The sequence below is a fragment of the Geotrypetes seraphini genome, chromosome 2 (assembly GCF_902459505.1).
Source record: "Geotrypetes seraphini chromosome 2, aGeoSer1.1, whole genome shotgun sequence".
NCBI lineage: Eukaryota > Metazoa > Chordata > Amphibia > Gymnophiona > Dermophiidae > Geotrypetes > Geotrypetes seraphini.
Genome location: NC_047085.1, coordinates 101,046,331 through 101,069,434, shown reverse-complemented (window position 1 = coordinate 101,069,434; position 23,104 = coordinate 101,046,331). Strand labels below are relative to the sequence as shown.

Sequence of the window (23,104 nt, the reverse complement as noted above, 5' to 3'; positions counted from 1 at the left end):
CTAACGCCTCCATTGACGAGGCGTTGGGATTTTAGGCTGCTGCGGGGGCTAGCGCGTGATGAAATGTCCGACACGCTAACCCCCATAGCGCGCCTTGATAAAAGGAGCCCTTAATCTAGGAAAGCCATGGTCTAATACACCAGCACCTAACATTATGATGTCTACCAATATCTAAGTCAAATTAAGCATTTGTAGGCACAATTCTATAAACGGTACCTTAATTTGATTGACATGCTACTGATTTAGACACTATTTATAGAATCAGGCCCTTTCTGTTTAAATGTTTTCTTTGATAATGGATGGATTTCCAGTTGCTAGAATTAATTTTATGTAACACCAGAACAACTGTTTATGTCAAAGAATTAATTTAATCATGAAATTGTAACACATGTAATTACAGGGCAGACTGGATGGACCGTTCAGGTCTTTATCTGCTGTCATTTACTATTATGTTTAAAGTAACGTATTACTTTCACAGTAATTTACAGTAATATACGAGGGGGGGGGGAGAAATTTCTCAGCCCAGCCAACTTCCTAAATTCTGAGCGTTATTTTACCACTGTATCTGCAAAGAGTGTTATCTCATTTCGTTAAGTGCCAATTACAAAATTCTATGTTTTGACATTGTTTCAGATCATTGATTGAACCATATCCGCTTCGTTCACGTCTTGGTCGGGCTGAGAACTTTTCAGCACCCCCCCCTCGTAATACCGTCATTAAGCGAGTACTAATAATAGTAATATATTACATTTCCCTTACCCAACACTGCTTACTTCTCCTTAGACATTTTCATTATGAGAATATACAACACAGAACACATGATTCTGACAAACAAAATGTTCTTTAGGAAATTTACAATTTACACGTTTACATAAACGAGCACAGCATCTCTGTTGTATCAATATAGTAAAGAAGGAAAATCAAGCTAGGGAAGAAACAAGAGACATTTCAATTGTTATAGAATATTTAGGTATATATTATAGTCAAGATATACACATTTAAAACACTTGATGGACTCCAAAGTGATCATTTTTTTCTTATAACAATTTAATGAAAACAGAAAGAAGAAAAGTGGCGATTGAGTCTACCATGTCCATTAATCATGGTTTCCAGCCTGGGCCAGACTAGTTTGGGAGGGACTGGGGTACAGACATGAGCCTGAAAATTTTGGGCTCTTAGACAGTTGGTCCCTGTTGCCAAAGCAGTGATCCCAGGTGAACAGTGCCACACTGCCGGTCTGCATCCAGGACAGAGGTGAGCCGGGCTAGCTAGACGCCTTTGTGGAGCTGCATATGGTACCTGAACTCATCCAGCTCAGGGAAGGTTTGGCAGCACAGGGCACACGCTAGGCTCTGCTCCTTGGTGTGGGTGCGGCGCACGTGGCTGTCGTGGGCGGCATGAGACGCAAAGGCTTTGCCGCAGTGCTTACACTTGAAGGGCTTCTCGCCAGAGTGCTGGCGGATATGAGTGCGCAGGATGCTGGAGGCAGTGAAGGCCTGTAAGGAGAGACGAGAAAGAGCTGCCTACATGCCAAGAACTTCTTAACATAACAAAAGCCTCAACCCCTCTTCCCCCTCCCCCCACCCCAATACACCATCAGATATGGCACAGGGCTAGTAGCACTGCATTCTTGACAGTAAATAGAAACACATATTAAGAAACAGGAAACACATCTGCATGAGATTTCTTCTTCAAAGTGGTCTAGAGCAGTGTTTTTCAACCTTTTTGTACCTATGGACCGGTAGAAATGGAGGAATTGTTTTGCGGACCGACGGTTGAGGAGTGCTGGTGCTTTTACTCTTTACCATCAGCCTCCGCCTCTTAATTCCCTGATTCATGTGTAGCTTTGAAACATCTAATATTTCTTTTGAAGTGTTTCCCTTCCTAATGTCTTTACCACTCCCCACTTACCTTCCTTTTTTATTAATTTTGCTTCGATGTATTTTAAACAACCTCTCCCTCCCCTACTTTCCTTTCATTTCATGTATGTTAATCTGAATTTGTCCAGTATTTTTAATATTTGATAAATTATTGTTTTCATTTACCTATTTTAATTGTCTCCTATAATCTTTTATAATGTACACCGTTTAGACGTGTGTTTTGATAGATGGTATATCAAAAATTAAGAAACTTGAAACTTGCCGCTACTGGACTGCCAAGGGAGATGGGGGAGTGACTTTTCCTATTAGGAGGCTTCTCCTCAGCCTACCTGGGGGCTTGGGAGGTCGCGTCTCGCGCCCTGTCTTGCTGTTCCGGTTCCATACAGCAGCGGGACCTTCATTCCTTTTGGCCGGGACTGGGAGCGGGGGGACCTTCCGCTCCTTCCGGGGAGGACCGAGAGGAGAGCGCAGGCCGGGGAGGCGGTGGCTTTCTGTGCATGCACAGTGGATGCCTTCAGGCAGCACCGTCGTCGGACTCGCCGCATGGCGCCTGCTTTGCGCACCTCCAGCTCTGCAGTGGCCTTTGATCCAGAGTTGCCCATCGGCTACTGCACCAGGTTCGTGCGAGCTCCCCGTTGGCGGCCCCGGCGCTGCCTGGAGGGGTTGGAGGACGGCTTCACTGATGTTTTTGCCTGGGTGGTCCACGAGGAGTTTGTAGTGAGCCACCTTTTTAACTTGGTGCTTGCGGGGGACGCTGGTCCTTCGTGGACCGGCGGGAGATTTTTGCGGACCGGCACCGGTCCACGGACCAGCGGTTGAAGAACACTGGTCTAGAGCTTGCACTAGGATGAGTATGCTGCTGTGGGAAGATTGTTTATAAAAAAGTTAGAGCATCTTGAGTTAGCGGAGTGAGACGTTCAGTACTAGATTAAGTTGTACCAATAGTAGTATTTTATGATGTTTTCTCTATGTTTATAATTTGTGTATGTATGATGTTTGTACACTGTTTAGGGCTCCTTTTACAAAGCTGCGTTAGGGCTTTAACGCGCAAAATAGCGCGTGCTATATTGCCACGCGTGCTAGTCCTTAATGCCAGCATTGAGCTGGTGTTAGTTCTAGAAGCGTACCATGCAGTGTAGCACGCGGTAATTTCCTGCGTGCGCTAAAAACACTAGCACACCTTAGTAAAAGGAGCGGTTTATAAATCTAGAAAATAAAATACATAAATACTAAGTAATATCAGAAGCATACTTGAACTTACAACTACCGCATGGCTGAGGGGATATTATTACCGAGTTCTGCTTAGATCATATGTTACCCAAAGACAGCTTATATGTATTAGGGGTGCATATAGCTTATATCTTCAGCCTCACCCAAACTCTCACGGAAGTCAGTAATGTCACAGTTCAGCACCACAAACTGGGCGTGCAGATAATCAAACTCAGCTCAGCCGCTATTCCTGGGAAGTTTTGGGAGTGGTCAGAAGTAGTTCTTTGCTGGGAGCTGGGCAGTTTATGAGGTGCCCACCCATTGACGCCGCAGAGATGCGAAACCGATTTCTTTGTCAGGGTGAAGACGTTTGGGACCCGAGCGCCTAACTGCGGCTTGAACAGTAATGCTGCAGTGCCCGAAGTGAAAGGAGATGCGAGGTGTATGCCTTTGGAGTGGAAGATCCAGCGCCGACGCTGCAGACCGAGCGGGACCGGGACCATTTACAGCTATGTTTGATTACCTGCATGCCCAGTTTTTGTGATTGAACTGTGACATTAGTGACTTCCGTGAGAGTTTGGATGAGGCGGAAGATATAAGCTGTCAACGGAAAAATGATTCTGATATACAGTGTTGCCCCAGTCGTTTGTGGTCGGCGGTTCGCAGTCCCGGTCATTCGCGGTATTTTCTGACCGTGAACTGCCGACAAGGAGAGAGCAGCAGGAGAGGCAGGAGAGAGGAGCCGGAGCACCACGAGTACAGGAAATCACTTGCGGTATGCTCCAACCGCCTCTTCCTGCACTAAATCGGGCCTTATCCAATCAGGAGCTGCTATGACACGCAGTTCCTGATTGGATAAGGACCGACTTAGTGCAGGAAGAGGCGGTCAAAGCATACCGTGAGTGATTTCCTGCACTCGCGGGGCTCCGGCTGCTCTCCCGCTGCCCTCTTCAGGCTCCCCCATGAAAAACCGTATTCGCAGTTTTTCAAGATTCGCGGGGGTTCCTGGAATGGAACCCACGCAAATATCGGGGGAGTACTGTATAGAAATGGTTGGGATGTGTGGAGTTGTTTTGAGATCCATGAAGACGAACCGAGATCTTTTTTTCTCCACATTTAAATTTTTCCCTTAGTGCAATCAGTGGGTTTTCCGGAACCATATGTGCAGGTTGCAGTGCTAGTGTTAATGGCTTCCCTACACTGGTGCTAGCACCCTCTTTCATTTGTATATATGGTATTATAAGTGTGCTACCTAGATAGCGAGAGTGGTAGGAGCATATAGTCCCCTATATGCCTTAAATGTGAAAGAGGGGTAAATACACTATATCACTCTGTCTGGAGCTGTCCAGTGATACAACAATTTTGGATAGGTTTGGTAGGATATATGGTCACGATTTTAGTGTGTAAGCTACTAGGATCAATTAATTAATTATATTTTTTTTAATGTATAAACCGTTTAAAACTGACAATTGCTGCTGGGCAAATCGGGTGACTTTCAGCGAAAAGATAAAGGAGGAAAACTTTTATTATGTAAAATGTGCCTTGTAGCACTGGAGAATTGGACATCCTCTGAGTTTCCAACGTATTGGCACTGGAGGAACCAGTTACATTTATTAGTTTCCAGGGAGTCAAGAGATGCTAGGGGCTCACCTAAGCAGACAAAAAAACACTTCATGATGGTGTGGGAACTAGAGAGTTGCATAGGGACAGAAATCTCACCCATCCCCACCTGTCCCCTCCAGGATCCTCTCCGTCCCCACCTGGATCCTCTCCATCCCCACCTGTCCCCGCCTGGATCCTCTCCATCCCCACCCGTCCCCGCCAGGATCCTCTCCGTCCCCACCCGTCCCCGCCAGGATCCTCTCCGTCCCCACCCGTCCCCGCCTGGATCCTCTCTGTCCCCACCCGTCCCCGCCTGGATCCTCTCCATCCCCACCCGCCCCCGTCAGGATCCTCTCCGTCCCCACCCATCCCCGCAAGGAATTACCTCCATCCTCGCCCGTCCCCATAAAAAGCAGCAATTACTTCTGACAGGATCATCAATTCCACAGTTTCTTTTGTGTTTGCGCTGCTGTTTTCCTTGTGGAATCTCTTTGGTGGAACCCTTTTTTTGTTTTCTGTTCAGGTAATTCACTTATAAACCCCCTTTTTTACTACGGCTGACGTGTCCATTATATTATATGGACGAACCCTGCTTCCAAAGCCTTCCATCCCCGTGGGAGTCCCGTTGGCTAGAGGGGGATCCCCGTGGGAGTCTCGTGGGCCAGAGGGAGGTCCCTGTGGGAGTCCCCGTGAGTTAGGGGGGATTCCTGCGGGACCCCCGAGGGACCCGTGGGATTCCCACAATCCCCGTTCCCATGCAGACCTCTAGTGGGAACCCTATGTACAAAAACTTCACCCAAGAGGACACAACCTTTTACTACATAATTTACGATATTACATGACACCAAAATATAGAGTGTGGGCGCACTAGAAGATGCTTAAATAGAAAAGAAAAAGGAATAGCAGTGGAACTGGGGTGGAATTGAGTTTTCTTAAGAGTCAATTCAGAAGGCATCACAAAACCAGACCTTCTGGTAGCCAATTATTCTACTAATATTCACTTCGGAACACGGGAGGGGGGGACAATATAGGAATATTGAGGGAGGAAGTGGTGCTGGAGAGGGGGAAGGAAGGGGAAATAATAAAGCATAAAAGAAGTGACCAATGTTGAGAAATTAGTCATTGTATCTGTATTGTTATACTTTCTTTTGGCATAAGGTCATCAATAAAACTGTTAAAATATAACCCCCTCCCCCCCCTTTTACAAAAATACAATAGCAGTGTTTAGTGCAGGCCGGCGTGTTGAATGCTCTGCGCTGCTCCCAACGCTCACAGAGTTCCTGTGAGGGTCGGGAGCAGTGCAGAGCATTCAGCGTGCCAGCCTGCGCTAAAAACCGCTATTACGGTTTTGTAAAAGGGGGGGAAAGTTAGACCAGGAGTTGTCAACCCCCTCCTCGGGACACACCCAGCCAGTCAGGTTTTCAGGCTACCCACAATGAATATACATGAGATAGATCTGCATAGAATGGAAAACAGTGCATGCAAATCTATCCTGAAAACCTGACTGGATAAATGGATCCTAAGGGTTGGGTTGAGAATTCCTGAATTAGAGCTTTTCTTTTCTGCATATCCACCAATGATAATTATGTCTTAAATTGTTTCACTCCTGCTTAGATAGAGTACTGATGAAAATATATTAAGGAACCATTTTAGTTAAAAAAAATAAATAAATGCTACTTTCTTTGGCATAATGCTGGAATGGACGTATGAAAACAAAGAGGACATCTATACTTTACTGTAATCTTGCTGAGCCTCAAAAGCCAGGGCAGAAGCTGCAGCAGGAAATAGATGGCTTTTAGGCATCTGCTAGCAAAGAGGAGGTTCACTTACCTTGTTACAGTAGACACATTTATAAGGTCTCTCCCCAGAGTGCACCCTCATGTGTTTATTCAGACTGGAAGACTGCGAAAAACTCTTTCCACATACGGAACACTGAAAAGAAGACAGTATTTATGCACAATGGGTAAACCAACTAGGGGGTGAGACTACAGAATAGATCATCTTGTAAGAGATAAATCAGGTCATAAGTGCCAGTTCTGTGAGTACAATGCCGACACTGGAGGTGCTCAAGTCAAGGCAGTGCCTTCAGTGTGTCAAGGAAGAAGTCATATGTTCTCTCAGGGTTTCCGCAGCTGGAAACCTGGAACAAGCATTATTCCGGGTCTTGCTGTGTCTTTGTCAGGTAGAACCGATGTTTCAGCCATCATGCTGTAGCTTTCTTCAGGGTATGCTGTCAGATCTGCAGTTTGTCTTTATATATAGTAGGTCCTCAAACCTGATTGGTTGGGGCTTGAGGAGAATGAGGCAGGAAAGTCCATTGGTTACCAATTTGAATTTTGGTGGAAAAATCAGTTGGTCTCTTTTTCCCATAGAATGGAAAAGTCTCTGGTGATGCAGCATGACCTAGAAACCTGCAACAAGCATAATGCCAGCTGCAGAAACCCTGAGAGAACATATAACCCAGCTTCACGGGGAAAACATCTTTAAACTCACCAGAGACTTTTCCATTCTATGGGAAAAAGAGACCAACTGATTTTCCCACCAAAATTCAAATTGCAAACCAATGGACTTTCCTGCCTCTTTCACCTCAAGCCCTGACCAATCGGGTTTGAGGAACTACTATATAAAGACAAACTGCAGACCTCACAGCATACCCTGAAGAAAGCCACAGCATGATGGCTGAAACTTTGGTTCTACCTGACCAAGACGGAGCAAGACCCGAAAACCCGCAACAAGCAAGAAAAAGGTCATATGTAATGTAATGTAATGTAATTTATTTCTTATATACCGCTACATCCGTTAGGTTCTGCATTGAATGTATCAACCCCAATCATTTTTGAAAATTGTACTCCTTTGCAGCTCTGTGTTTATACAAAGACTTGTCTGCCAATTATGATGCCATGTTTAAAGTATGTGGGGACTTATTTTAAAATATGAATGTAACATTGCATGTGAAAACATATGTATGCAATGAACATTAACTGCAACGTGCCAACTGAGAAACTGAGGGGTTCATTCTCTTCTGTTTGCCAACTGCTCAACACCCTCTTCAGTTTGGGCAGAATGTCAAATAGAGGGTAAGATGTGCTAAAAGTTTCTCCTATTTATGTGCCGGGAGAAAATGGTTAGTACATCTGGCCTAAAATGTCTCTTCTGCTCATGGTTTTCATGCAAAGGTTTTGATAATTGCTATAGCTCACATCTATTCAGTAGATGCAAAACAGTATTAATGCAGATGCAATCTATTTCACAATTAACATATATTTCAGAAAGAAACTGAAAATTGCAGAGAAACTTTACTGGTAACTAAAACAAATAAACAAGTAACAAGCAGCACACTAGTTTAGAGATGTATAAAGCTAGCTGCATGTTTACATCTTCACCCCCACTCCACTCACTTCACTACTATCAAGGAGAGGAGATGGTGGGCTGGCAACAATCTTTGCACCAGGGGCATAGCCAAGGGGCGGGCATGGGCGGGCCCAGCCATCCAGTAGCCACTGGCAGCGGCTCTTATGTGCTGCTGGCAGCTGACCCGGAAGCCTTTGCTCTGATGCATTTGCATTGTGTGTTGGAGGGAAGGCTTCCAGGTCAACCACTGGCAATGTGTAGGAACTGCTGCCGGTGACCTGAAGAGAAACAGAATGCTGTACAGGCTGGGGGGGTAGGGGGAGGGAGGGAAAGCGAGAGAGATGCCCATCTACTTTGGGCTGGCTGGCTACATGACTGCTTTGCACCCTGCTTTATCTGCACCAGTGGCGTACCAAGGGGGGGGGGGGGACGGGGGGCGGTCCGCCCTGGGTGCACGCTCCAAGGGGGTGCAGAGCCGGCTGGGTCCGGAAGCTCCCACGCTGCTCAAAACGGCACCTCAGCGCGGCTGCCATATTTATTCCAGAGCAGAGTTGGCAGCCGTGCTGAAGTGCACGAAGGTCCCGTGATGATTACTTTTGCTGCCGCTGCTTCAGAAGAGGTAAGTGACATCGGAGGGGGGTGGACTGACAACCACAGTCATCGCGGGACCTTGCCTCTGCCGGCCCAGCCCCCCTCCAACGTCACTTACCTCTTCCGAAGCAGCGGCAGCAAAAGTAATCATCGCGGGACCTTGCTGATGTCGATGGAGAGAGAAAGAAGCATAGCAGGGTAGTGGAAGGAGAAAAATGGGGTCAGGGTGGTATGGAAGCATGGTGAAGAGTGAGAAAGGGGGTCAGGATGGTATGGAAGCATGGTGAAGGGTCAGAAAGGGGGCAGATGCTGATGGAAGTGGGGGTAGGGAGAGGAGAGAGTGAAATGCCAGACCATGGGAGTGTGGGAGAGATGGAGGGGGGAGGCATAAAGTTTCTGGAAAGTGAATAGAAGGAGAGAAGATGCCATATAGAAGGGGCAGAGAGAGGGTAGACTGTGGATAAAAAGAAGAGAGTAACAAGAAGATGAGGAAAGCAGAAACCAGAGAAGACAAGGTAGAAAAAAATTCTATTTTTTTTTTTTTTTGCTTTAGGGAAGATGCATCGCTGTTTCTGTGGTATTGCATTGTATGCAGAGTCCAGCTTCTTGGTGCTTCAGTTTAATCTTTGTCTATGTATTTTTATTCTATCTCTTCATTTACAAAACTGTAGAGCGTTTTTTAGCGTTGGCATCTGAGCTGTTACCATCATGGCTAAAACCCACACTACAGTTTTGTAAAAGGGGAAGGGGTTAGTTTGTGATTACATACTATGCGAAGGCGTTTTCTGTGTTCGAAAAGACATGGTTTTCTGTTAGGATTGACTGTGTAGGATTGATCTGTACTAGTCTGGCTTGTTTAGTTTTACAATGGGTTTATTGATGTACTGCTCACTGCAGTACGTAAGATGCTGCCTTTTCCTAGGTACACTCTTGTGTGACGTGTGGATTGTTACTAAAAATCATGTTTTTCATACAGATGGGGGGTTGTCAAAAAATGATGGGCCCCGGGTGTCACATAGGCTAGGTACGCCACTGATCTGCACCACTCAAACAACCCTTGGTGCAGAGCTGAATATTTATCTTTTCAGGCACTCTGCCCGTATAGTTGTGTGAAAATGCATTAGTCAGATTTTTGCCCCGTACAAATGTCTTCCTGAAGTTTATCAGGACTGGTATAAAATGTATATCTACTGTCAAATTCAGTCTGGAAGGTCTAACCACCACCACTTTTCCCTCATGTGTCTTTTCTACTGGCAATATCAGGAAACAGCATATGAATTATGCATAAAATCACAAGTGTAGCCTGAAATGAATTTTCAGCATAAAACCCAATTCTATTGATAATACTTACTTATAGCAGAATAGGCTTTTTGTATATTAAACTATTCACTATTTGTCTAAAGCAGAGCTTCCCAATCTATGGGTCAGAACACCAAATAGGCTCTCATAACCCACATGTGGCATCAGTGGCTTAGTAAAAACAAAACAAAAAAAAAAACCCAATCCAGCCTACATAGCATCCAAGCTAAGCTAATACACCCCTAACCACCCACTCTGCTCCAAAGCAGGACAAAGACTCAGCATTCCCACAGGGAGATCCCTCCAAATGAGTACGGCGTACAAACAATCCTACAGCCATTTCCTACCTCAGCTATGGAACCGACTGCTCACACAGATCAGGTCACTAGATTCACTAATGACGTTCTGCAGAGCAGTAAAGACCTTCCTCTTCCGCCAATCGGGCCATTAAAAACTACCTCCTCAATATACTTCTAGTACTCTTCGCTATGACCAGTCTTGTCTACTGTAACCTATTTGTTGTCATGACTAGTCTGTTTTCAAATGATTGTGAATGTCTACCTCTAACCTGTTCTGAGCTTCTGGGACAATGGGATAGAAATTGAAATAAATAAATATGTGGGGGGCGGGGGTGGGGCCACCCCAGGCGCCATCATGGTGTGGACGCCGGCACCCCTCCTCCTCTTTACCTCCCGCCACTCCTCCCCCTTCCCTGTTTCTCTAGTTGATCACCACCACAAGCAACAACTTCAACGTGCTCCTCGTGACCGTGTCGGCTCTCGCTGACGTCACTTCTGGACGCCGCACATAGGAAGCGATGTCAGAGGGAGAGCCGATGTGGTCACGAGGAGCACGTTGAAGTTGTTGCTCGTGGTGGTGATCAACGAGGTACGGGGGAAAGGGAAGGGGGTGCACACACGGCAGGAGGGATTGGGGAAGGAGCGGAGGGGGGAGTTGAGAGGGGAGGGGCACCACCGCCACGGGATCCTCCCACCCTCGCTACCCCACTGTGTGGCATCATGACCGGGATAGGCCCTCCATAGGTTCATCAGTATTCTGTACTTCCATGAGGGTCACACAGTTATTTTCAGCCATGATCATAGGGTCACAGCCACAAGAAATTGTGAAGCACAAGCGTAAAGTTTTATTTCTCCTTGTAAAAGTCTGTTTTTCTTACAAATACTAAGGCCCAGATTCTATAAACGGCGTCCCGACTGTAGGCGGCAGTAAGTGTACTACCTCTGTCTAACCAGCCAATTTGGATGCACGTTTTTTTAAAAAAAACCTCTCGAGGCAGGCCACCTACATTGGAGGCACCTCCAGGAGCCTAGGGAGGTGCACAAGCCTGTCTAAGCTCGCCTAAGGCTTGACGTGGGCGTGGTTTGGCCCAGAAGTAGCCCTAGGCAGACTTAGGCGGCTGTACGTGTCTCCCTAGGCCAGCAGGAGACGCGTACAATGTAGGCCAGCAAAATGTCCAATCCCTCCTACCCGGAAACACCCCATAGATCGCCGGCAGGAGGCATGCCTTCCTGCTGGAACCCCCACCTCCTCTTAAATTCATCGGCAGGAGGTATGCCCAATCCCTCCTACCGGATTTCCCCACCACCCCCTCTGTAGATTACCCAAGCCACCCCAGGACCTCCCCCCTCCACCCCCACCCAGACCCCTGCACCCCCACTGAAACCCCTCCTAACCCCTGCCCGACCCCCCTGGACACCCCCTGATCCCCCCTAACCTTTTTTGTTGGCCGGACGGATGGGTCTTTCCTCCAGCCAGCTGGCCCACCTTTATCTGAATGGTGGGCCTGCCTCTTCAGTGCATTGTGGGATACATTGGGGTGGGACCTAAGGGCCTGATTGGCCCAGGCACCTAAGGCCCCACCCATTGGAGGGGTCTGAAGTACCTGAGCCAACCTAAGATTCTGGTTGGCCCAAGTGCCTAAGGTCCCTCCTATGGGTGTGGCCTTAGGCGCCTGGGCCAATCAGGCCTATAGGCACCTCCCCCTTGCATCACACAATGCACCGGAAAGGGGTAGGCCCACCATTCAGATGGAGGCGGGCCTGTTGGCCAGCAGAGGGAAGACCCGGCAGGCCAGCCAACAAAAAAGATTAGAGGGGTGTCGGAGGGGTCTGGGGGGGGTGGGATGGGGTGGGGTTAGGAGGGGTTCTATTGGGGGTATAGAAGGCTACCTCAGTTACCCCTTAATAACTGTAGAGTGAGAAATCGAGAAACCTGCAAGGATTAAGGACCATGCCCTTACCTCGTACAACCGCAGACAAACTGGGGGGGGGGGGGCTTGGGCTTGGGCTTTCCCAAAAGTTATCTCTACAAGACCAATGCCCAGCCACCTGGCTCTAAAAAGCAGCATTTACAAGGTGACTTCTACTAGACCTTGCATTTATCTAAGACAATTTAATTCATTGGTTTTTCATATGTAATGCTTGAGTACCTGAATAAATTCATGTAAACCGTTCTGAGCTCCCATGGGATAATGGTATAGAAAATTGAATAAATAAATAAATACATACATAAAATGGCAGATTCATTTATTTAAAGGTACCAATGTGTTTCAGAAAGCAGGGACATTGCTGTGCTTACCTTGTGAGGTCTGTGCTTTTCGTGGACGTGCAGGATGTGGATTCTCAGTCGGTCCCTCTTTTCGAAAGAACGCTTGCAGAGCTGGCAAGGAAACTTTCTGTCTCCCTGATCCACGCAGCGAGTGTATTTGAGGTGTTTATCTCTGTAATATTTGTATGCGAAGACCTTGCCACATCTCTCACATTTATAACCTTCTCCAGATTCTGTGAAACATTGGGGGGGGGGGGAGGAGGAAGAAGAAACACCATTAGGGGAGAGTGTGGTACAGTGGTTAAAGCTACAGCCTCAGCACCCTGAGGTTGTGGGTTCAAACTCACTGCTCCTTGTGACCCTGGGCAAGTCACTTAATCCCCCCGTTGCCCCAGGTACATTAGATAGATTGTGAGCCCCCGAGACAGACAAGGAAAAATGCTGGAGTACCTGAATAAATTCATGTAAACCTTTCTGAGCTCCCTTGGGAGAACGGTATAGAAAATTGAATAAATAAATTAATCGACATTTCTCCACATCACAGCCACCATGCTTCCAAGCACCGTTCCCTCCCCCATCCCCCATCATACAGTGTCGATTCTTCCCAAATTCCCCAAATAAAGCAACCAGAGTGGGAGCGGAAATCACCCATCAGTGCACCTTAATGCTCCATCTGTACAAAGAAATGTCTTCTAACTAGCGACAAGAGAATATTGTGTGAATTGTTCGTATAATTTGTATAAGCCATAAACCGCTTTGGAGGCTCAGTTAAGGTAAAACAATGTATACCTTAGTACGAAGATGAATAAAACCCCATACACTTGGGGCTCTTTTTACTATGCTGCATTAAGGCATTAACGCGTGGAATCACACGCGCTAAAATGCCGCGTGCACTAGACGCTAACGCCAGCATTGAGCTGCCGTTAGTTCTAGCCGCGTAGCGCGGGTTTAGCGCACGCTAAAATGCCGCATGCGCTATAAACGCTATCGCAGCTTAGTAAAAGGAGCCCTTGATTTCATAACATTTTCCTGAAGAAAAAAAAAAAAAAAGACTCTTACTGAACAGAAGGGATTGATACAGCCTCTATTTTCTTTTCTTTTTTTTTTTTTTTTTTAATAATTCTTTATTGATTTTTAAACAAGAACAGTGTTATATAAATAAAAGAACAGTATATTATTGCATTCAGTCATAACACTAATATCTATATAGATAACAGAACTATCATTCAATAATTACATTATTTTGCATATAGTAATAACATAAGAACCAAGTAAATAATATAATATGAAACCAAGTTACCTAAAATATCATTATCAATATTTCCTCCCAACCACCCAACCTCCCTGGATGTGTAAAGATAAATAAACCAAGAAAAAAGTAAGACAAAACACAGTATTCTATTTTCTATATATTAACTTAAGTGCTTTATAAACCTAACAATAATCTGTTCCATTCCTGAGATGCTCCAAACCTTGCTTCACAAAAAGGCAGCTGAAAAGTAATTTGCAGTCTGCTGTCACTCATTAAACACCTCTTAGAATTGGAGAAAGAAAATTAACTAAACTGGACTCATACTGGCCCCACACATAAGGTGAACAACCAGGGGCTACTGAGCTAAGCAGATCTGTATTGCTGTCAGAGGGAAGGGGGTGTTTTTGTTTTTGTTTTTTCTTTATTCATTTTAAAGCCAAAAATAAGTGCAACATATTACATTACATTAGTGATTTCTATTCCGCCATTACCTTGCAGTTCAAGGCGGATTACATCCAAACTAAAAACAAGAAATTACATTTCAACTTTGAAGTAATAGAATAAACGATGAGATAAAATTTTAAGGGAGAATTATGGGTATTAGATAATGTTTGGTAATTAGAAAAAAATTAGAGAGGACTAAGGGTTTATAGGGTGTTGGATGTTGCGTTAGGATTGTTGTGCTGGATAGGTTTAATGTGTTTTTTGAAGAGTATGGTTTTCATTTCTTTCTTGGAGGTTTTGTAATCTGTGGATGATACAGTCATTTTACATTTTAACAGCACTTAGGGCTCTTTTTATTAAGCCGCGTTAGCGGCTTTAGCGCGCGTGGCTTTTAATCACGCGCTAACCCCTGCGCTAGCCCAAAAACTGTCGCCTGCTCAAGAGGAGGTGGTAGCGGCTAGCACGGCCGATGTTTTAGCGTGCGCTATTACGTGTGTTAAACCGCCAACACGGCTTGAGCCCTTAAATTCAATCAAAATTATATTCTATATCATCCCCCCTCTTTCTACCTATCCAACAATTGCATTCAAATTAAAAGTATCTCCCCACCCACCCTGGACGTGTATGATCGAAGGGCAAAATCAACAGTCATGCCTTACAGAATTTTATCAATGGCTCCCAAATATCCATAGACTGTAAAGACAATCATAGTTCCGTTTTAAATGTGTGGCATAGAGATTCCCAACAGAAAGTATAATTTCACCGATCCCAACTTTTCCAGTTTCTCGTAATAAGTTGTATGGCAACCCCTATCATAATAAAGAGAAGCTTATTATTCTGGGATTTTTGATTTAGCGCACTCGCACATGCAGGTCAAGTAGGTCAGCGCACAACCATATTTTGAAAACGGGAGTAGGGGGAAAAGGGAAGGAAGGTTTGAATTTCCACCTGGAGTGTTACTTTTATAACTAGCAATGCATTTTTCGCACATTTGACAGCGTCATTTCTCAAATCATTGCAAGCTGTAGCATAAGCGTTCCATCCCATTAGTTGCGGAAAAGTATCTTACATGAACAGAAATAACAAATGTTCTGAAATACAGACATAAAGTGGCCTTCCTACTATGCCACTAACAAGACATTCAAAAAACATTAAGTAAAAAAAATGGACCTGATCAGTATAGCTGGATGGCTTCCTTGGATTTCCCCAAATTTAAGAATTGCATATAACCCACTACCAGTTTGTGATTTTCTGTTATTTTTCATCACCTACATCTGTAAATCTAAATTTCAAAAATATTCAGTATACAAAAGGTTAGCATTAAAACAAAAGGCTTCCGGTACTATACGCAAAATAAAAAAAATTTTTATCAACCAGACCTCAACCCTGACGAAAGTGATTTGAAACATGAGCATGGTAGAGGCGCGCCCTTAAAGACTTGCTGCTATATTTAAGCTAAAAATGAATATAGGAATTATTGAATCGATAAGTAGAAAATATACTGAAATACATTGGGGAAAAAACCACTAAAAACATTTAAAAAAAGATTCAAACAAAATTTGATCCAATGAAGATCGGGTTCAGTGATTTGTTTCACGGGAACCATTGGGGTAGTCTAACCCTCTGAGGATCATCACCATTTCTAATTGATATAAGGTCTAGTTGATTAAAAAAAAAATTTTATTTTGCCTATAGTACTGGAAGTTTTTTTGATGTTGAAGTTATTATACTGGATTCCAGTCATCGGATAGCCATTTACAATATCGTTAAAACAAAGGGCAACATCCTGTCTTGTAATTAGAACGAATCGATTAGAAATCAACGTTTCATTTCAACTCTTACTCCTCCCACTGCACTCGCCTATTTTTACACATTAACACAGAAGAACTTTAAACAATATGATTTCCCATATTAGACCTTAAATGACATTTGCTGTGGATCGGCACATTTGCAGGCGAGATATTCATGTACCGTAGTCCTGCACCCTGCAGTTTTTGATTATTTCTTTCAAAATTCCTTCATCAATCGAATCTCCCTACGGATGTAAGATGAAGATTTCCCCGGTAGAGAATAATATACGAATTTACTTTTTTTAAAAATGCAAACACCGTTTGTTTGTTTCTGTCTTTCTCTAGAAAACACTCCCAAAACAGACGGGATAGAGAAAGTGAGAGCCGAGAGCAAGGACGCTTTACCAAAAGAGATGAGACTTTAAAAACGAAATAAAGTTAACGCTCGACTTACTTTTAAAAACAGCTGTGCGAAGCCGCCTGAGTTTCATTTTGGCCAATATATGACATAAGCTTTTTTTTTTTTTTTTTCACATAACGGTTATCAAGAGAAATGACGGATGACAAAAATATCTACATTGTGTAAATTTAGGAGTTGATTTTCCAGCTAATCGGGGATTCATCGAGGGAACAAAAATGGTGTTTTCAAGCCACGTGTACTTTTTTCAAGTGAAATGAAATATTAGGTTTGTATCATTTAAGAGTCATCAGAGCAGGGATATAAAAACTTGAGGGGAGGATACAAGACAGTACAGGAAAGCAGTAAGGCAAGTGATATTTTGTTCAGTAGTCATACCGGGTTGTGGTTTTTTGTTTGTTTGTTTTTTTTAGAGTGTGGGTTATTTTTGTTTATCGTTAAAAATCTATCTACATCTAGACCTCATTTGCATTCTGCTACTGCCGATATTGGTTGCAAGTATGGAGGCTATACGAGGGGCCGCTGAAAAGTTCTCAGCCCAACCAACAAAATTGGGCCAGGCTCCTTCCAAGGCTTAGTCTAGCGAATTTTCCACTCTTTTTCGTTCCGTCCGAAAAATACGGAACGAAAAAAAAAAAAAAAAGTGGACGATCGCTGCCTGGCCCCTGACAGAAACTGCCCCAGCTTTGTTGGCCGGGCCGAGAACTTTTCAGCGGCCCCTGCCACATGAAACGGATGACCGGCACGGCAAACATTTGGGAGAATATTCAGAGGGCAGCTACCTTCGCACTGTGGCTGTGTGTTCTTCCCTGCAGCCGTTCTTTTCAGGCTGATGGGGATCCCCAGAAACTGCTGGTAGCAATCTCCATACCACACCAAGAGCTCCTGATGCGGTAAAATCTCTTTGCAGCTTTCGTAATAGATTTGGCTCTCGCACTGAATCGCCGTCAGGTTTTGCTCTTCGGGAAATCTGGCGCAGTTGACCAGGGTCAGCCAGTTGCCTGAAGCTCCTCTGCCATCGATAAAGTGACTCAGTTGACCATCTTCGAAAATCTTGAAAGATTGAGGGGGGGGGGGAAGAGAGACACAAGATGATCATAACAGGTCCTCTTCAACAATTCTTGCAAACTAACAGCAAAAGAAACAAACAAAAAAAATCCCTAGAAAATATTTCGTGCTCAATAATTTTTATTGGCTTTTAAAAATAAAATATACATAACAAAAATCTTACAAAGAATATCATCTCAGCTCAGTTAATACATTGTAGATATATAAATTCAAAGAAATCAACAATTAATTATCATCACAATACAGACACCATAAAGTACCTCCCAACACCCCCTCCTGAAAATATTTAGGGCTCCTTTTAGCAAACCGCACTAGCGGGGTTAACGCGCGTGACGTTTCTTCAGGCGTTAACCCCCGCGCTGGCCTGAAAACTACCGCCTGCTCAAGGGAGGCGTTAGTGGCTAGCGCAGCTGGCGGTTTAACATGCGTTAAAACCGCTAGCGCAGCTTGATAAAAGGAGCCCTTAGTGGTAACACACACACACACACACCCCAGATATGCAAAATTCTACACGGTACCTCCCACATTAAAGAATTGTCATCGTATGTTTTGATTTCACTTGTGTTCACCACTTTGCCTCCAAACGGTCCAAAGATGACTCCTTTGGGGATGATATTAGTGCAGAACACTCCGGAGTGATGGGCCCCTCCATATGTGGTTTGCAAAACAGACAAACCTGAAGAGAAAAACACGCACAAGGCGAAGAATCGATTAAGCAGACTCATATTTTACGCAGGGCCCTTTATGCTGCTTCCCAGCCCGTCTCTCACCTTCCGGTAACTGGAGCGAGTCTCTGTCCACAGCTGGTAAATCGGACCCTGCAGAACACAACGGCAGAGACAAAAGTCAGCTCTAACCCGAGGCTAAAAGTTCCCCGATCGCTTCAGATTCAGAGAATTACTTATTTCATCTACTCAGCCAAACATTTCCATAACAATACTGTAATTGGAAACAGAGAAACGCGATGGCCCATCCAGTCGGCCCATCCGCAGTAACCATTATCTCTTTCTCTCCCTCTGAGAGATCCCACGTGCCTATCCCAGGTTTTCTTGAATTCAGACAGTCTCTGTCTCCACCATCTCTTCCACACATCTACCACCCTTTCTGTAAAAAAGTTTTTCTGTAGTAACAGAACACAAACCGAAAAGGTTTATTTATTTTTTTCATTCCTAATGGCATTTATTTGTCTTCAATTCTGTTTCTAACTGCATACAAACAAGCTGCTAAAATGCGCATCTATTTGCTATCTGCGTCTGGAGAATTGAACAATTTATTCTTTTGTGACATTCGATCGATCTGCTCCCAAACTGGACTCCTGATGCTTTCCAGTGACGGTGGGAAAAGGCCATACCTGCGACATTGGGAGGGATCCTCAGGCCAGAGACAGCATGGTTAGGAGCCTGAAGTTGGAGTCTGCTGTTACTGGGATGGATCATGCCAAATAAGACGGTGTGAAGGTCGTCTTCTGTGAACTGGTATCGACAGGCAGATTCGGCCCTGGGGTTCAGCAGGCCGAAGGGGGCAGTTCTGCCTTTCCTGGGAGACCTGGAAGAGTATGGCGGCTTTAGGCTCGTAGGGCTGCCGGGCTGGGACCCTGGAGCACAGGGCTGATCAGGCAACTTGACGGTAGGATCTTCCAGCCTTGGGAAGGAGGGGAAGGAAGAGGAATGGTGCATTTTGTTATAAAAAGGAAGAGAGTTGGGAAAGATGTGGTAGAGGGATTCACTGGGCGTAGAGTTCTGGCTCAGAAAGGAAGGGATGCTGTTGAAACCGAAGGGCACCAGAGGAGGGGAGCCGGTGACCAGTCTTCCAAGAGAGTTGAGAGGATGCAACAGAGGCGAGTTGCCAACAGCTTCAAGGTATTGCCCATGGGGAAGAATGGTAGTGTAGTAGGCAGGCCTCCTCCCAGGGCTGATCCTTAAGGGCTCTAAGGAGACACCCTTGTCTTTGGGGCTTGAGAGCCCTGTGAGGGACAAAGCCATGGCCGGGTGCGGGGGCGCTCGCCCAAGAAGTGAGGTAGTGCTCGGCAGCTGGGTCAGTCGAGACAACCACCAGGCGCCACCACCTGCGAGAAACAAGCACATGAAGGAAAAAGGATCAGAAAATGGTCTGTTCTTTTCCACATTTAGCATTATGTGGAAACATAACCTATTCTATTGCATATCGATTAATGGTTACAGTACGATCATGACAAGTTTTTCTACGTTTCTGTCTGGACGCAAGATGATGAGTAATCCAAAACTCACTGTTTCCTATTGCAAAATATTTTCTAAGTAAAAAAAAAGTACAAGGGTGATTTGAAGTTTGTTTAACTTGCTTTTATTTATTTATTTATTTTTTAAACCAATGCAGTCCTCCATGGAGGGCTATACACAATCCCTCCAGTTTCCAGATTTTTCAAACTGTAGGAAAATGAGCTTACGTAAAAACTGGGCACTCTTGGGGCTCCTTTTACTAAGGTGTGCTAGCGTTTTTAGTACACGCTATAGCGTGCGCTAGCCTGCTTAAAAGGAGGCGGTAGTAGCTAGCGCACGTGGAAATTTAGCGCACGCTAATCCGCGCGTTAAGGCCCTAACGCACCTTTGTAAAAGGAGTCCTTGGCGTTTAACTCGCTCCTTTTTATATAGCAAACTTTTCAAACCACCCTGGTATATACAGTGTATGACCAACCAACACAAGAGCATGGAATGACATACACGGAATGTGTGTATTTTATAATATATGTAATAATTTGCAGCCCACCACGAAAACCTTCAGCATGGACAGACTCCCCCCCCCCCCCCCTTAGTATTCCTGGCTGTTCTAATTTCAAATCAAAGACATCAGACTCTGCAAACATTATTTGGCCTTACCCGGGATAAATCCGAGGTGGTTATCTGGGCCATCAGATCTCTGGCCCTACAGCTCTCTAAGAGAAAGCGTCGTGTTTAGATAAAGCAATTAAGCGATTGAGTTTACCCACAAACAAAAAGAAAACGCCGAGGGCTGTTTGGCCAAATCAGTCAAGAAGAGAAACAAAGGGGAGAGAGGAAAAGACAACAGCTGAAATCTTGGGGAAATGTGGAGCAATTTGCAGCTAAATCTCCTTTAGCCATTGACAGTTCGCCCTCCTCGGGAGCCCCATTGAGCGCCAGTAAATAGGTCTGATCCGCCCCAGTAAAAAAAAAGTGTCCCATCCTCAATCCCCACTTGAGGCCACTTTGGAAACATTAAGCACTTCTGTCCCCCCCTCCCCAACAAAGCAACAAGACAGACACGGGTACGATCACCGAAAGCGTGGAGCAGGCAGATTCCCCCTCCCCCAACTGCCCCCATTTCCTTTGGCTCATTTCTGGTGTATTACTAAGTGTGGGGGGGGGGGGTCCCCCCCCTCAAGTTTTCAGATTCCAGTAATGCACACGGCGGTGGATTATTTAATCCCCCAAACCAGACCTAGTTATGAAACCATGTATGAAAGAAAAGAAACCGTCGCGGGGGGGGGAACTCCTAGGCTCCCCCCCCCAAAAAAAAAAAAGTTAAATCGATGAAGTGATCAGCACAATGTAAGACAGTGGAAAGCCACGGTCACAGATCTCCCCCTCCCCCCATCTTAAAATAACTTTTCCGAAGGAGTCAAAACTGCTCCCCCCCCTCCCCCCCCCCCCACACACACTTTCACAATCTTAACAATTGCTTTAGACTAAGAAATCATCTTAAAACCTAATGAATCTGGTATAATGGGCAGGATCAATAGGCAGCAATAAATGAAACGAAACAAGGTCACGACACATAAATGAACGAACATGAGGTCAGCGGTAAAGGTCAGCAGTAATGAACACAGCTCCCCAAATTAACAAAGCGTTCAATCCCTGCCCGGTCTCTTTATGGCTTTTTAAATATCATCCTCCAGTGTCGGAAGCTTTGCAACGGGAATTCCATCAAAGCCCCGCTCAGGTGAAACTAGGTCCAGCCTAAGGATCCAGCGGACTCGCTACTCACCCGGGTCGGAGCCACCTGCTTCTCCGAGTTAAACGCCAAGTAATCTCGCATCCTGGCACAAAAGGGCTTTCCGGTCATTTCCCCTCATGGCCCGGCTCTTGGATCCGATCACTCTTCTCCTTCCAGTTTCTTGATCGCCATTTGATTAAAGCCTCCGCAAAGATGCGGTGGTGGACAGTCGAGAGCAGATGGTGTTAAAGGGAGGGGTGGGGTGGGGGGGACCTGTGGACTGCCCTAAGCCCCATCCTCCTGCCCTCCCGGCAGCAGCTATTGGCCAGGGCTCAGCTCATCCCTCAGGGCCACTGGGGACCCTCACTTTAAACTACCTGCCAGCACAAGCCAGAGCCTGAAACTAGGCAGCATCCCTGGTTTACAGTCTTCTATAACAGGGGTAGGGAACCCGATCCAATTACAGTCGGGTTTTCAGGATTTCCCCAATGAATATGCATTGAAAGCAGTGCAAGCAAATAGATCTCATGCATTTTCGTTGGGGAAATCCTGGAAACCCGACTGGAATTGGACCGGAGTGCCCTACCCCGGTTCTATTACCCAGTGTTCTCTAAAGCAGTGATTCCCAACCCTGTCCTGGAGGAACACCAGGCCAATTGGGTTTTCAGGCTAGCCCTAATGAATATGCATGAGAGAGATTTGCATATGATGGAAGTGATAGGCATGCAAATTTGCTTCATGCATATTCATTAGGGCTAGCCTGAAAACCCAATTGGCCTGGTGTTCCTCCAGGACAGGGTTGGGAACCACTGCTCTAAAGCAGTGGTTTCCAACCCTGTCCTGGAGGACCACCAGGCCAGTCGGGTTTTCAGGATAGTCCTAATGAATATGCATGGAGCAGATCTGCATGCCTGGCATCTCCATTATATGCTGATCTCTCTCATGCATATTCATTAGGGTCCTCTAGGACAGGGTTGGGAACCACTGCTCTAGAAAATCATCTACCATTCCCTAACCCAGGGGTAGGCAATTCCGTTCCTCGAGAGCTGGAGCCAGGTCAGGTCTTCAGGATCTCCACCATGAATATATATGAGATGGATTTGCATGCACAGCCTCCTTGAGATGCAAATCTAACTCATGCATATTTATTGTGGATATCCTGAAAACCTGACCTGGCTCCGGCTCCCTGCCCTAATCTCTCCACCCTATGTCTTCATTTTTAGATATAAATTGGATTTTTTTTAAATTTATTTTTTAGTCTTTTATTCAAAGATCCCAAAGCGTTTTTCAGTTGCTTCAGATTCATGACACAGCCAGCTATAGGACTCTTTTTGCAGACTAAGGGGGGGGGACGTGTTTTTAGTCATTTTGGGGAGGGTGCAGTTATCACCTAATCAAGAATGATATATATTTTCCTCTTATTTTGTCGATTTCACGGAAGTCCGCATTAAAATATTTTGCGTGGGGTAAAATATCACTTTAGAGATCATCTAAAACCCCCACCTAGCCTCTACGGCTTCCTTTTACAAATGACTTTTCTCTATATTTTTTTCAACACTTCTCCGCATTGGTCAGTGAATTTTGGAACCATTCGATTTCTTTATTTGACAAAAGTCTGCAGATCCTGCAAGTCTGCATTTCTACAGCTTTCTTACATTTCTTGTTGAGATGTAGCTGAATTTTGCACGTGATTGGTCAACGAACA

The 23,104-nt window shown here is 45.2% G+C and overlaps 1 protein-coding gene across 1 annotated transcript; it reads right to left on the bottom strand.

Moving 5' to 3' along the window:
* Positions 1-361: 361 nt before the first annotated feature.
* On the bottom strand, positions 362-21,767 carry PRDM14 (PR/SET domain 14). Its single transcript, XM_033934331.1, has 8 exons — positions 21,451-21,767; positions 18,824-19,537; positions 18,243-18,290; positions 17,991-18,148; positions 17,187-17,457; positions 12,531-12,733; positions 6,522-6,623; positions 362-1,496 (listed from the first exon to the last, which is right to left on the bottom strand). Exons 2-8 carry the CDS (start codon positions 19,452-19,454, stop codon positions 1,269-1,271), a joined length of 1,641 nt encoding a protein of 546 aa, XP_033790222.1. The 5' UTR covers positions 19,455-19,537; positions 21,451-21,767; the 3' UTR covers positions 362-1,268.
* Positions 21,768-23,104: the final 1,337 nt, after the last annotated feature.